General features: G+C 34.0%; 1 protein-coding gene across 2 annotated transcripts in view; it reads right to left on the reverse strand.

Annotated features, from left to right (window-relative positions):
* Window positions 1–448: 448 nt before the first annotated feature.
* Window positions 449–16,167, reverse strand: part of MED13 (mediator complex subunit 13) — a 110,186-nt gene continuing 94,467 nt past the window's right edge. Inside the window, exons 22-30 of one of the 2 annotated variants that reach the window (XM_044248530.1) lie at window positions 14,859–15,050; window positions 14,440–14,663; window positions 12,472–12,614; window positions 11,802–11,960; window positions 11,502–11,687; window positions 9,428–9,576; window positions 7,507–7,680; window positions 4,777–4,877; window positions 449–4,434 (exon numbers count right to left, since the gene is read on the reverse strand). In XM_044248530.1, the coding sequence (XP_044104465.1) occupies window positions 4,302–4,434; window positions 4,777–4,877; window positions 7,507–7,680; window positions 9,428–9,576; window positions 11,502–11,687; window positions 11,802–11,960; window positions 12,472–12,614; window positions 14,440–14,663; window positions 14,859–15,050 (1,461 nt within the window). In that variant the 3' untranslated portion in view covers window positions 449–4,301. Of the gene's footprint in view, window positions 4,435–4,776; window positions 4,878–7,506; window positions 7,681–9,427; window positions 9,577–9,836; window positions 9,931–11,501; window positions 11,688–11,801; window positions 11,961–12,471; window positions 12,615–14,439; window positions 14,664–14,858; window positions 15,051–16,167 lie in introns of those variants that run through there. The other variant, XM_044248531.1, reaches the window with a different exon arrangement.

Below are 16,167 nucleotides of genomic sequence, written 5' to 3' on the forward strand. Positions count from 1 at the left end.
GCTGGCAGAAACTATTTCCAAATGAACACAATAATTTGGGGGTTTGTCCTTACTCAGCTTAAGTTTGTACAAAAATATTTAAAATGGGTGCCTATACAAAGTATTTTTAATGGATTGTTCATATCTGAACCCCTATATTATGTTTCAAAACATTTATGTGATCAAATAGGACTGAACTAAGCTTTAAATATTTGAAACTAACTTGTTTAGACTAGAAAACTGATACCAAACTGATCAGTCTAAAAGAAATATGTATGTACATACAGTTTTCTTGTATATTAATCATTGATATAGTTAAAATCTCCTTTTAAATAAAATACTTCAGATAGAGAAATTAAAAGTCCATTAATTTTTAGGTTACCCCTTTCCACTTACAATGAAAAAAAGTACTATTAATTTTTACATAAGTTTAAGATGGAAATATTTTTAACAGAATGAGACACCACAATGAAGGCTTCATGAATAATTTATTCCATTTGAAGTTTTGTTTTTTTTTTTTTTTTTAAAAAGTATAAACCTTTTCATTTCCTCAATCACAATTTGTACAACTCAGTGTTATGGCATTCGGCAGCAATAGTGTTTGTTCCTTATTCTTTTTTTTTGTCACATTAAAAAAAAAAAATTGGACCATATTAAATGTCACTGCTAAACAACAACTTTAAAACGCCCCTTCATAAAGTGACCAAGCTATTTTGAGAGAGTTGATGCTGACGTGTCCAGTAATGACGTTACAATTTGTAGTTTAAACTCAGTAACTTTAAGGTCCACAAATCCAGTTTACTTTGAAAAACTAAAGCTATTTTAAAACTTCATGAATACATCAACCTGAGGAGTATTTTAGGTCCCAAATCCAGTTTTTAATTCATACTCCACAAAAGAGAAAACATATGAAAATTTAAACCACAGTTCTTGGGCCCATTAAAACACCAAGAAAAACCGGAAGGTTAAGATTTCTAGCTGATGGGGGGGGGGGGCGGGGAGAAGAATGTCAAAAACATTTTTCCTCAATTTAGACAAACTAAAATCTTAAGAGGAAACCCAGACCAAAACATTTCTCATGCAACATTAAATGTATTAATAGACTGATATGTGATGCCATAGTGGATGAATAGCAAATTATATGATGCAACAGCATTTAAAAACTTCCTTTTTAATGTATTCAATTTGAACATTTTAAATAACGCAACATAGTATTTTGATATTACAGTATTAACATAGTGCTTGATTAAAGATCTGCAAATCTTTGTAGTAACACATTAAGTTAAAAAATTACCTCAGAAGGTAAATATGAAGACGAAAAGAATATTTTAATACAGTAATCTGTGCCATACTGACAATTGAGTACGAATACAGCTGAGGATAGTTGACTAAGTAGTAAGAGCTTAATTTTAGTGGTTTAAGAAAAGTTTAGAAAGATTTAAAAATTACAGCTACTTTAAAATTTAAGGATTACATATAAGTACACTTGGTGGCCTTCTGGCCAAACAATAAGGTGTACAGAAATTTATTCATACAGTGTTAATTCACAGTCCTGATAACTGAATGGCTTGCATAAGAAAGTATGGCTAGATGTTTCTCACTGGCTGGAAGCAGACATTATATAACTAATCTTTGTAAATGCCAAAATACTGAACTTCCACCCTGCTTGGTAATGGATAACTGCACAAAAAACACATTAGCACTGTAACAAAGAAGTCAAGGTGTTGGTGATCAACTGGTATAAAGTATGTATTATTTTGCTTTACCATTTAAACAAACAAAAAAACTACCCATACTTGTCTGTGACAGTACATTAGTAAGTCAGATCCATCATCCTGCATAAAAGGCTTAATTTTTTTCTGAAATATGTCTCCTGACCTTTTCTAATGGCTATTTAATAATGTTCTATTTAAATGTGAACTTGTATGTGAAGGGAAGAAAAAAAATTCTTATCAGTAAATCCTGTATATTTGGGAACTACTCCCTGATTCCCAGATAAAAAGGAATTGTATACTGTGTTTCTTCCTTATGGCTCCATATAAAAGAAACTGTCAGGGAATAATTTTTTTAAAAATCTATTTTCAAACTGAGGTGTGGTTACTATAAGCTAGTAATATTAAACAACTGAGAATATAGCTCTTATTTTTAAAAGTCACTACTGAGCTAAGTATATAAAAAAGGATACTTTTTATAGAAATTCCAAATAAACATCTTTTCCCTCAAATCTCAGACAAGTACAGAACAAAACATGCCAACATAATCTGTAGTGTGCTAGCATAATTTAAAAATGAATGCAGAGATGTGATCTTCAAATTTTAATTTCAAAAATGCTGACCACTGGAATTGCATTGTAATTTTGAAGAAGTGATTGAAAACCTTTGTCACCAGTTGTGTTCTTTATAGAAAAAACAAGACTTGCTAATGTTTTAATATACACAATTTGAAGAAGTTATATTGTTCATAAGAAAGTGATATTTAAGCTAAGCATATAGTATTTACAAAACAAGTTTCAGTAAAAACAAAATAAAACATACCGAATATTACAGTTTTGTAAATACAACTGATTTTGTCTTTGTGGATAATTAGTGAATGTACAAATTCGGAATTTTGCTAGACTGCTTCCAAGAAAGATAGGTAGACTTGGTGACTGTGAATTCAAGTCAGCAACACCGGTAGGAGGCTAACTTGGACTCTCTTGTGAGCAGCACTGTAAAAATAACGTTTTAACGGGGTAAAGCCTGCATAAAAGCATTTCTCTTGGCATGTGCAAACAAGAAGGGGGAAAGCTGTATTGAAGGAAGGGGTGAATTAAAGTCCCTAAAATTCAAGTCCCTTCTTTAGGGAGGTGAGAACCTCCTTGGCATATGCCCTGGCTTAATCTGAGCTGTGTTACAGAAAAGTACAGACTCTGGTGTTTGGGACTGCCATCTCCAAACCAAGAAAATTAAATAAATAAAAAAGGCAAAAGGAAACAGGTTAAGTTTAGAAAATGGTTCTTTAACTAGTGGAATAGAGTCTGAATACCAGAATTCACTGAGAATCTATTTACACCACAGTTTGATTGCACACACACACACACCCATACATATGCAACTCTCACACACATTCCCAATCTTTAATTTAAAAAAACAAAAAAAGTCAAACAATCAGAGTGACTGTTCTTAAAATAATTTGTAAAATGCCTAGAGCTGGGCTAAATTTCAACCTTATAGCAGATCCTGAAGATAATTTTCATAATTAATAATATTCCCATGCCTAGATGTGCCACTGTCAAAACTGAAAAAAAACAAAACAAAACATTTAAGCATGTAACATTAAACACCAAAATTAGTTTAAGCATTCAGTAGCAAATGTTTTTCTTGTAAAACTAAGTTTCTTTCACTGGAAATGGCCTGAAATATTAGTCATAGCCCTAAACCATAGTACAAAATATAACTGAAGAATTCTCATTTAATTCTAAGTTAAACCACCCAACAATATCACTTGTATATTGCCATCATGTTATTCTGTAAAGGTGTGATATATAAAATGCTGTAAGACCTGGTACCTTTTTAATTTATAAACACAGTGAACTTCATTACTGTACATGTACTCTGCAACTACAGCTTAGCTGTAAATCCTCCACACACAATGGTATGGACATTATTCCCCCTCTATCCCCATTAAACTGTACATCGAGACAATACAAATTTACTGTCCGTCCCACCCACCCCCTTACAAAAAAATAATACTCTAAAAGCAACCCTACTGCAACTTTTTAATTAAGACGATTACATATATTTTAGACCAATTGCTTTAAAGCAAGAAGGCAGTATAAACCTTCTAGGAAAATTTTTATAAAAGAGGTTAAGAAATATAAGACAATTTATACATTTAAAAACTTACAATAAATAAGAGATGCAGGCATTTTTGAATACTAGATACTATAATCCAATACAAGAACATCTTGATGTTCTGAAGCCATATGTTGAAATTCATTGTTCCTCATGTTTCCTCTCCATGCTTTTAATATTCATTTAACATGACTGGGTACTATGGCTCATTACTTTTCACAAATACTGTGACTGGAAAAAAAAGGTTAATTTTGCTACGAAAATGTTATAATACGTTTTGTATGATCAGTCATCATCCTAAAGAGTTCAGTATAGTCAGTGAAAAATAGCAGGGTTATAGCCCCTCCCCCCAAGTCAAAACAATATTTGTTGAAGTAATAAGAATTAGACCCCATCACAGATGACTTTCACTGAGAAGATAACTGTAACTTAATCTTGCAGCGAAATATTTTCCTTGTTTTTTTCTTGTACAGTTCCACTGAATGAAGATCACAGCATATTCATGATAAAGTTATATAACTGATTCAGCACCACAAAATGAATTGGGAGACATGAGCGTCTGTCCTGGATTGCAGGGTCACAGGTTAGCCAGGAGAGTGCATTGTACTGTTCCAAAACAAACCTGAAAAGTATAAGTCATGTATTTATTTTCACTGTAGATTTTGGAAGCAGTTCCCAGTTATGGCATCTAAGATTCAAAGCCACTTTAAAAAATGGTGGAAGGTATAGAATAAAGAGTTCTAGGGGAGATTAAAGATTAACTAATTTTCATAAAAAGTACTCTCAAAAGTAGATTACACATGCTAGGAAGAAAAGCACTCATTCTGAATGATGTACTTCATCTAGAGATCCAAGGGTACAAGACTGTAAATTATTGCCAAATATGAGAAAACTACATGAGAATCAACATTATATTCTTTCAAAGATGCAATGGAGAACCTTTAATGGTAAAAAAGAGTTATACCTGAGGACATCTGAAGTCTGATTTGAGTCAAGTGGGTGGGAGTGTTTACTGTGAAGCAGCTCATCAGATTGCACTGAAGGCACGTGGAGGTGCAAAGAGGCCTAAAAAAACAGGAAGTCAGTCAGCCAAATGGAAAGGTTGTTGGTTTTACCTTATTTTTCCAAGGTCTCGTCCTTGATGAAATACATTTTAGACCTATGTAATGAATGGGCACCACTATAAAGCTGCTTGTTCTTCTTGCTTAATCAACTTATTATAGAATTAATTTTTAAGTGCATAACTTACATTCAATCTTACTTTATTTTCATAAGCTCTACTGCTTTTGAGACCACATAATAATCCTTAAAAAACTTATTTAAAAGGTATTTTAAAAGTCATCTATTTTCTGAGTGTAACATGCCTAGATGTGTAAATGTTTAAAGAAGCCCTAAGCTGATAAACCTGAACAGTCTGTCTACACGTTACTTAGAACTTTAGACTATACACATACATGAAGATCTAGCACTGAAAAATATACGAGGAGTAAGCATATGCAAATATACTGCTTACAAATCTATAATTTTAAACAAACCTACCTATGGTGGAATTGTGAGCACTCTAGTACAGTGCATAGAATGCCTTCTTTTGCCCATGCAATTTCATACAGGAGGCTTGGTGACAACTGTCACACCCATTCGGTATGACAATGAAGAGTAGAAAAAAGGAATTTCAATTAAAGTGAATCATTTTTTGTTTATTGAGTCAATATATATAAAGTGTTTAAAAAAAAAACTATGAGAGATGGAGAAACTCTTTTAGAGATCTGTATACTGTAAAAGGTACTATTTCATATTTAGGTGATTTCTCCTCTACAATAGCAATTATGTATATTTATATATATATTTATATTCTTGTGTTATATATTCAAGAATATAACCAAAGATAGATATTTTTTAACTGCCCATAAACTCTTGATTTATAAGTCATAAAAATAAGTCTCATATGACAGATCACTACAAATTAGACGAATAGTCAGTACTAGAAATTACTATTTAATTTCTATGAAAAAAAGATTTTTTAATCATCTAGGTTACAAACCATTATTTTTCCAAGTAAAGAAAAACACATCAGGTGATTTTATTGCCTATGGTATAGGAAATAAAATGGAATGTATGAAAACAAAAGGTGAACAAAATTACGGTAAATTATGCCTTACCTGGTAATTCAGACCAGAAGTCCTAATCTTGTTACACTGTATCTGAGGGTGAATGCCCACTTTACACTATCCTCTCTGCAAATAAATATTGAGTAGAAAAGAATCTGGATAGTCCCTTGGACTTTTTGTAAAGTGGTGTTTCCTAAAACAATGTTCTGTGAAACACTAAGGTCATGAACTATGAACTGGTGTTACACAATTGCTTTTTTGTGTATTAAAGTAAGTTTGGGAAATAGTAGGTATACTTATGTTATTTACTGCTGTTTTTTTCAAAAACTTTAATGTGCATACATGTATTATAACAACAAAAGGGGGGGAAGAAAGCATGTGCAACATCTCCCAAAGGACCAAAGAACCCTTTGTTTTTTAGAAACACCAAAGACTATTTTGCAGAAACACTCTTGGGAATATGTTCTTGTAATGAGATCTGTATAGACTGCTGTATATATATTGGAAGGGAAAGAAAAGTCATATATGACCAAACTTTTATTACCCTGGCTGACACTCCCTAAATATATTACTGCATCAATAGTCAATTCAGATCAAGAGCTGTTGTATTCTTTATGAATGTGCTACAGAAGTTCAGTGCTTAGGCTCAAATGTCACTGACTCAATTGTATGTGGGCCAGGGGTATCACAATAGCAATAGGCTTAAGAGAGGGCAAGCCTATTGGTTCAGGTACCCACTAAAATATAATCCCCCAAATAAAGCATAGTATCTAGCTTTTACCCTAAGAGTAAAAAATCAATTGGCAAGAAGTGAGATTAGCATGACTTCTGGAATAAAAGTCAACTTCTGGTGCATGTATGTAAGAAAAAGTGAATCAGATCTGAATTTCCTATTTTGGAATAGTAGTAAGCTACAGAAGTAACATCCTGGATAGGGCTTTCACATCTCATTCTGCCCCTTTACAGTGTATCTCAACCTCATTATGTCACTTGTCAATGAACTTGTTTTGATAAATAAGTCAGTATGGGTCTCAGAATCTTAGCACTTGGAAACCACTTAATAGTTTTAACATAGCAATTTACACAAAGCTAGAAAGAAATTTTAGGGAGATAGTAAATGGACCTAAATATCAAATATATTCTTAGAAAATTATGAATCCTTTAATCCCCAAAATTCTGTGGCATAATAGCAGTATGATGTAACCAAAGAATAATAGTATAATCATGAAAGGACACAGACTGTAGTTCTGGGTCTACTACCAATTTATGACTTTGGACAAATACGTTTTTCTGAACTTTAATATGCTCACCTAGAAAATGAAAAGGTTAGATTAAAAGTAATACGAGGTTCACCCAGCTCTATACTTCATATGTGCAGCTGCAAATATTAACAGCAAGGGTCCCAGAAATACGAAAAGATAAATTAAAAGTTCGAACTTAGTAGAGCTGTTTCATAATTAGATAACTTCTCTGTGATCTTGTCATATTTCACAATTTATTTAATAAGACCTTAGACACCTCTATATTTCTTTGGAACTAAGGCATCAATCAGCATTATTTAGGAAGTGGCATAGAAATGGAAATACCTTAAGAAAAAGGGGACACTGATATTGTGCTTGAGGACATGCTGACCAGAACCAGTCAGGTAATGGACCTGCTTTGGCAGTTGAGACAAAGTAACCAAGGGCCAACGGTTGCTGAAGAATATTAGTTACTTCATCATGAGATTCTGTAGAAAGTAGCCGATCAGTACCCTGACCCTTAAAGAGAGAAAATTGAAATTATGTTAATTCATTTGATACACGTTGGCACTAGATATACAGAATGATTTATGGCAGTCTATCTTATGACATGAACTTAAAAAAAATACTAAAGGATATTGGAAAAAATCAATTGCTATGTACTGAGAGGATCATAATAATATTAAAAGAATGAGTTTTAAGAGTTATATGAGGAAATAAATATACGAACTGTTTAGTAAGTTTGTATTATGAGGCTGAGCCCATGTTCAGTATATGTGTGTTTAAACCTTTCCAGCCAACTGAAAATACAAAATGTTCAATGAAATTCCTAACTTAATTCCTAATTATTCCCTCAACTAATTCCTGATCACCACACCTCAATCCAATAGGTAAATTAAATTTAGCTTTGTTCATCTAACACTATAAAACACAGTTACTAGTGTTTTGGAAAGCACTATGGCAACAGGAAGGGATAACTATCAAGTGATGCTCATATCCTTTAGATTAGTCCATGTATTTCTTGGCATTTACGTTAAGGAAATAAAAAGAAGAAAATGATATGCAAAGAAATGTTCACTGCAACATTATCTGTAACAAAAAAATAAGATACTTAAATATCCAACATTTTGGGAATGATAAAACAATTACGGGAGAACGTTAAAAAGCTCATTATACTTAAATTTTTATGTACTGAAAAGTTAGAATATAAATACATGTGAAAGGAAAGTAATCTGCTAAAAGTAAAAAACAATTTTATTAAAGTAGTGAGATTACTGGTGCTATTCTATATACATATTTTTTTTCAATAATCTCACCTTTTCCCCCAAGTTTTTGTGGGTTTTTCAATTTTTATGTAATCTCTACACCCAATGTGGGGCTCAAATTTAAAACCCCCAAATCAAGAGTTGCATACTTTACCAGCTGACACAACAGGCACTATAATAATCTCACTTCTGTCCAGGTTTAAAAAAAGAGGGGAAGGAAGGATCTAAGGTAAAACTGGAGAAAGATCCTTATTATAAAAGGGCAGGTTCTAAACATGTGCATTCTATGACAATCAAATAACCACTATATATAATTTCACTCAAATAAAAGTGTTATTCAAATGAAGCCCCATTAGTTTTGAGTTCAAATAGAAGGAAAAGACAACCCGCTTCCCAAATGTTGAAAATTAACATAGAGGAAAGAAGGAAGATGGTCAGTGTTTCCTCTGTTCTTAGGAGAAAATCAGTATTTCTTTTTTCTTTAGAGATCACAAGTAGGCAGAGAGGCAGGCAGAGAGAGAGGGAGAAGCAGGTTCCCTGCTGAGCAGAGATGGGGAGCTTGATCCCAGGACTCCGAGATCATGACCTGAGCCGAAGGCAGAGGCTTAAACCCACAGAGCCACCCAGGTGCCCCGATAATCAGTACCTCTATTACGTTCCTCCAAAAAAGCCCTGATATGAAGGGCAGCTCTTATAGCATATACTAATTTGCAGATAACCTGATGCTCTACCTGATTAGAAGGTATGGTAAAATGGCAGGAAAATTACAAAAGTAGTACTAAAGCCAAGTAGTCTAGAAAACAAAGTCAGGGACAGAAGAACCTTGAGAGACTCTCTTTATAATGCACAATTCAAAGTAATACATCTGTAAGACAGAAGTATAAGAATGTACTATTAATCTCACTTCTTGCTAATTTCCAAGGGAAAATAGTGTTTTAGCTCGTGTATCAACCCATTAATAAGTTAATGAATGACAGATTAAACTTTTGTAACAGGGTTACCTTGCCAGCATCACCTCCATGGGGGTAATGAGATCCTGGAGAATGTACAGGAGACCCCGTTGGAGATGCAGGAAGAATATTAATGATATCAGGATCAAGATCATCTCCTGTGTCTAACAAATCAAAGATACCCATTCCATCTGCTCCATCTACATAGAGAAAGAAAAATAAATAAATCCTCCATTTTTCACATCCCGCGGTCACATAGGAGGGTTAAAATAAATTAATGAATTTTAACCAAAATGGGTTAATTTAATTAACATCTACTGAATGTCTACCATGTGCCAGGTACTGTTTTACGAGCCATATAAACAATTATACATTGTAAACAAGCATGTGGTAGTGTGAATAATGCCCTCCCCCCCAAGATGTCCACATCCTAATCCCAGGAATGTGTGAATATGTTACCATAAAGAACTCTGCAGATGTGATCAAGCTAAGGATCTTGAGATGGGGAGATTATTCTGGATTATCCAGGTGGGTCCAATGTAATCACAGGGGTCCTAATAAGAGGGAGGCAGTAGGGTTAGAGTCAGTGATGGAGATGTGATGATGCTACACTGCTGCTGCTGAGGATGGAAGAATGGTCCATGAGCAAGAGGTGCAGGTGGTCTCTAGAAGTTAGCAAAGGCAAAGAAACAGATTCTCCCTTAGAACTTCCAGAAAGAACCAACCTTGCAGACACACTGACTTTAGCCCAGTTAAGACTGATTTTAAACTTTTGATCTCCAGAACTGTAACATAATAAACATGTGATGTTTAAAGCTACTAAGCATGCATCAATTTGCTACAGCAGCAACAGCAAATGAATACAAAACAAATGTAATATGCTAGAAATGAAAATGTACTTAAAGTGGAACTATGCACAATAGTCTAAATATTATGTAAAATATATTCAAGTTATTGTGTAACACACTGAAAGAAGAAAATAAATATTCCTTATGGTTTTTTTTTTTGAGATTTATTTATTTGACAGAGAGAGTGGGGGGAGTGCAGAGGGACAGAAACTCAAGGAGACTCCGTGCTGAGCAGAGAGCCTGACATGGGGCTAGATCCCAGGACCCTGAGAACACGATGTGAGCTGAAATTAAGAGAGGGACGCTCCAATGACTGAGCCACCCAGGTGCCCCCTACTTGTGACTTTAGAGATGTGCCATTTTCTAAGGTACCTCAGAGCAACAATGGAATACCATTTATTTTCTCTTCTAATAAAATGTAATCTGTAAATTTATCTGTAACAGTTATTCCCCACTATGGCAGTTTATATAAATCTGGCAAATCAATTTAGAAGGGAATATAAAATGTGCTGCCAAGTCTATGGTCTATGCACAGATAGCAAGCAGCACAGACAAAAACCTGTGCATTTTATGATCAATTGTTGCCTTTTAAAATAAGTAAATATTTATGAGATAATTCACAGCACTAGTTCCAATATCAATAAGGTAAAAGAATGGCTGTATTAGTTTCCTATTGTCTTTTTAACCAGTTATCACAAACTTATTGACTCAAAACAACACACCTTCATTCTCTTTCAGTTCTGGGGTCCAAAAGTCCAAAATCAGTTTTACTGGGCTGAAATCAAAGTACTGGTCATTAGGTCAAAATTGGGAACCAGGAGGCCTATGTTCTTTCTGGAGGCTCCAGGGGAAATCTGTTTTCTTCTCTTTTCCAGCATTTAGCTCATTCCTTGCATTCCTTGGCTCATGGTCCCTTCCTCCATCTTCAAAGTCAGCAGCACAGCATCATTTCTCTGACTTTTCTTCCCTCCATTTCCATCATGTGACTTTCTCCTCTTTTGTGCATCTTCAAATTTCCCTTTACTTCCCTTTATAAGGATACATGTGATTGCATTTAGTGCCCACCTGCATAACCCAGGATAACCTCTCCATCTCAAAATCTTTAACTTAATCACATATGCAAAGTCTTTTTTGGTCATCTAAGGTTAACATTCATAGGTTTCAGAAACATTTACCGGACAAGGATAGGATTGGGGAGGCACTCTTCAGCCTAAAATCAGCCACAAGCATCAAGACTTAATTTATATTTGCAAACCTTTAAAGAACAATTCACCTACCATTGTTGGGATTAAAAGCTAAGTCCAAATTTTCAGTGGTATAAGTAGCTGAAGCTACTTGCACAGAAGCAGAAGTAGGGAACACAAGTATATGAGTACATGATGTATCCTGTGGGGTACTTAGCTGAGATGTCTGCATGTTTAGAGTGGTGCTTCTTCCAAATACAGAACCAGTTGACACAGAATCTGAAAATAAAGAGAATTTATTTTTTCTTCCAATAAAAAAAGAATCAACTTTACATAATACCAGAAACACAAGCACATGAAGAAATAAATCTGACATAAACTAAGGATAGCTACCTGGCATAATAACAAAAGAGCCTTGGGGTTCCATTGCTACCAAACAAGCACTGAGAATGCTGGGAGAGTCTGCAGCAGATATACCACACATTCTACACATGTCTTTGAGCCTTTTACTTAGAGATTGCAAGTTTCGACGACTCAGCAAGCTGCTCCAATCTGTGGGTATCAACAGTAAAAAAAAAAACAAAACAAAACAAAAACATTAAAAGTAACAGCACTGTTAAGCCCTCTAAAACCAAAGTTAAAACACAGTCGTTTTAAAGTTAATGAATTCCTCATAATAGCAGTAATCATCAAGCCAAAAATCTCTTCTTGCTGCTGTTACTCAATATCCTTTATCCCCCTAACTTTAATGTGTATCAACATCAATTAGTATCTGTTAAACAGGGAATGAGCTGAATAATAAGCAGAAAGAGGAAAAATGGAAGACAAATAAGAACAGTAGTAATAACACTGGTATTAAAGTCAAAATACAGGAAAATATCCTTTTAATATTGGAATTAGGCCATTTGTGACCTAGACATATGTGATTCCTCTTTGAAAACAAAAAACTAGTTTTTATAACCTCTGCATTTTATTCAGTACATATATCTAGATGTAGTATGATGGTGTATTAATTAACATAAAACAGAAGTTGAAGTACTTGACAATCAAAGCACAACTTTACCTTTCAGTTCTCCATGACCAATCCTTCCTAAGCGGCCAATTACAACTCGCCACGGTAATGAACTCATTTGTACAAGTCCTAAGCACCATTCCCAAAGCTTCTGTAGACCAAACCTCCTAGCAGATCCTTTTTTCCGACGAGCCCTGTTGTAAGTAAATAGGTAATTGTGTATTTTAAAATTCATATGAGAACATTTTAAAAGAGCTCAAATTTGGTGCAAAACTAGCCCCTTAATTTTAATGCTTGACACTTTTTATTTAAGTCCTAAGAAAGAATATACATAAAACCATAGGTTTTGCATGCTACTTTGTGTTTTTCATAAAACACACTAAAACAGATTCTAAACTTAAAAAGAAATTGTCCATGAACCACCAAAATTCACCATAAACACTGCTCTACACCAGAGACTGGCAAACTTTTTCCCTAAAGGGCCAATATAGTAAACTTTCCAAGGCATCAAGATTCTGTTGTAACAAAAATTCTACTCTATAGCATGAAGGCAGCTACACATAATACTTAAACAAATTTGTGTAGCCAGATTTGGCCCACAGGCTATGGTGTGCCAACCCTTGCTCTATACTTTAAATTGAAGAATATTAAACAAAATACTATACTTCTCAGACCAAACAACACTGTGTTTTCTGCATGCATGTGCTTTATTAGGCAAGTACATGACCTAAGCACTCTGTGGCTGAGCAATGGTAACTATGATTTACTGAGTACTTAATATATAGCAATCATTATGCCCAGTCAATTTACATGTAATACCTCATTTCAGCCTAACAAACCCTATGAGGCAGATAAAATTATTCAACCAGTTTTACAGAGAAGCAAGCTGAAGCTCAGCTAGCTAACCTGATTTTCTCAAGATCACATACCCAGTAAGTAGAAAAATTGGGATTTGAACCCAGGTCACCACAACTCTGTGGAGTTGGACCTTTTAGCCATTACCTCACTTCTACTTTCAGTAAAATGTCAGTACTGTCTTTGTATTGGAAAGGTGATTTATTCGTTCTCTATTCTTTCTCATCCTTCATAGATAAGCATAATATTTCCAAAATTCACTTAATGAGCATTTTAAAAAATCAAAATTGTTTCAAGGAAATAAGGTATGAAGTATTTCTTAAAGGTTTATTAAAAAATAGTCAATAAATCTTTATAACCAATAACATAAAATTAATGTTTCTCTATATATTCTTCAGCACCACTATAACCTAATATTCATTAAACATTTCCGCATATAATTAACTTCTAAACTTAAAGAAACTGATATTTATATAATAAAAAAAATAAAGGCTGGAACCAAACCTCAAAATTGAACATTACATTATGAACTTGCCTTTCAGTTTCACTACCCTTGAAACACGTTACTAGAAATGTCTATTAGATTTTAAGTTATAAGTTAATGTAAGTTATAGGTTGTAAGTTAATATGAGGCTTACCTGTTGTGATCTATTACAGCCCTCATAAATAAGTATGACAGCTAATTACCACCAAGAAGAATTCTAAAAACAAGGCCACCATTTTCAGAAAACATTCCAACATTTAAAAGGAACATTTTCAGTCAACAATTTTAGTAAAGGAGGTTAACTCAATTAATTCGGGACTGTATTTCAGATGGCACTTGAGAGAAGTAAATGCTATAGGACGCTCTTTTTTAAATGAAGAGGGCTCTCTCATTCCATTCTTTAAAATTTCTTAGGCTGAAATTATTGCCTCAAACTTCATTACATAGAATTGAGACTTTAATCTCTTTTGTCTGTGTAACAAAGATCACTCCCAATTATTTCTAATTCTAATCATACAATATATTTACCACCCCAAAAAGTGAAAAACACCCACAATCTCAAAACTTAATGTACATGACCCTCCAAACAGTTTTCTATTCATTAAAAAGGAAACATTGTGTGTGTTAGAGAATTTCTTTAAATGGATGATACAATGATACACTTAAGGAAACAGAGGTACCTATTTGGGACATCGATGTTAATGATACAAGTTTCTAAAAGTTCTCCATATAGATCTGTACAAGATGCAAGAATCCATCTTTGATCATGTGATAAACAGTAGCCCACGAAAAGAACATTGTATTTCTGTCCAGCTTCTCCAAATGTTTCTCCTAGCTCTGTCTGTTTATCCTTCACTGGAGCCAGAATAAAAGGAGGTGTATAAAGTCGAATACACTCTGGTCTCTGTAAAATAAAAAATTAAGGTACTATGGTACTACACAATCATAAAAAAATATTTTATTGAAAATGTGATATATTATCTCTACCCAATTATAAGATAATTGGAAAATGAGAACTAAACAGAGAACTGCACTTAGTTTTGTATAAAATCATAACCTGTATAGTCATTCAATAACTAGTCATGGAAAACACACTTACATCAGGACTCTTAAGAGCAGTTTCCATGGCTAACCCTGGACCAAAGCCAGTCAATGTTTTCACGTTGGTTGATGTTGGAAGTGGTCTCCGACACTGGGTGAAGGCCGAAAAAGCCAGGGATTTTAAATGCTGGGTATAGATTTGTCTATCTTCGTGTTTCACAGGTTGCAACAGGTACTGACAAGGAACAATCTAAGAATTATAGGCAAATATTACAAAGGTTAAACTTCCAAAAATAAAAATAAAAAGAATCATGGGTCTAAAACTCTAAAAACATTTACTATAAAATTTAAATGTAATTAAAACTATATTCTAAAGAATTTTATTATATAGGTTTTTAATAATCAATTTTACTAACGGTTTATGTAAAAACCTTTTAAAATTTCTACATGGCACTTAATTAATATTGCCATTGATTAGTCCTACTAGCATCTGTAGAGAACTAATTCAGAATCTCTGCAAGCAAGTTAATATCATTAATTTTTTTCTTTTTTTTATTTTTAAAAAAGAGTTGTTTATTTTGAGAGTGCACAAGAGCACATGTGAGTGGCAGGAAGGGCAGAGGGAGAGAGAATCCTCAGGAAGATGCCCTACTGAGCACAGAGCCCGACAAGGAGCTCAATCCCAGGATCCTGAGATCATAATCTAAACTCTTGCAATCAAGAATAAGGCACTTAACCAACTGAGCTTCCCAGCCGGGACCAAGGCAGGGCTTGAACTCATGACCCTGAGATCAAGACATGAGCTAAGATCAAGAGTCACAAGCTTAACCAACTGACCCACCCTAGCACCCTAATATCATTAATTTCTACTTTTACTTGCAATCTATCTTATTTAGAACTCTAGTTTATATAGATCCATGCTCTGGTCTTCTGTTTAAGCTTATGAATTTAAAAACTGGTTTATAAATATAACACAAGAGAAATATTTAATGTACTTAAATGCAATCTTTTTATCTTCATTATTATTGTGGTATGATTGTTAAGTTTTTTTGTTTTTTTTTTTTTAGATTTTATTTATTTATTTGACACAGAGAGAGACAGAGAGGAGAGAGGAACATAAGCAGGGGGCAGTGGGAGAGAGAGAAGCAGGGAGCCCAATGTGGGGCTTGATTCCAGGACCCTGGGATCATGGCCTGAGCCAAAGGCAGACACTTAATGACTGAGCCACCTAGGCACCCCTATGTTTATCTTTTACAAAATCCCTTAAGATTCTATTATCATATCTCTTAAAGTGAAATATAACAGAACCTGGCTTAAAAAAAAAAAAAAACCCAACTTTGATACTAAATAGTATTTCTGAAACTTCT

This window comes from Neovison vison, chromosome 5 (assembly GCF_020171115.1).
Source record: "Neovison vison isolate M4711 chromosome 5, ASM_NN_V1, whole genome shotgun sequence".
In the NCBI taxonomy this organism is placed as follows: domain Eukaryota; kingdom Metazoa; phylum Chordata; class Mammalia; order Carnivora; family Mustelidae; genus Neogale; species Neogale vison.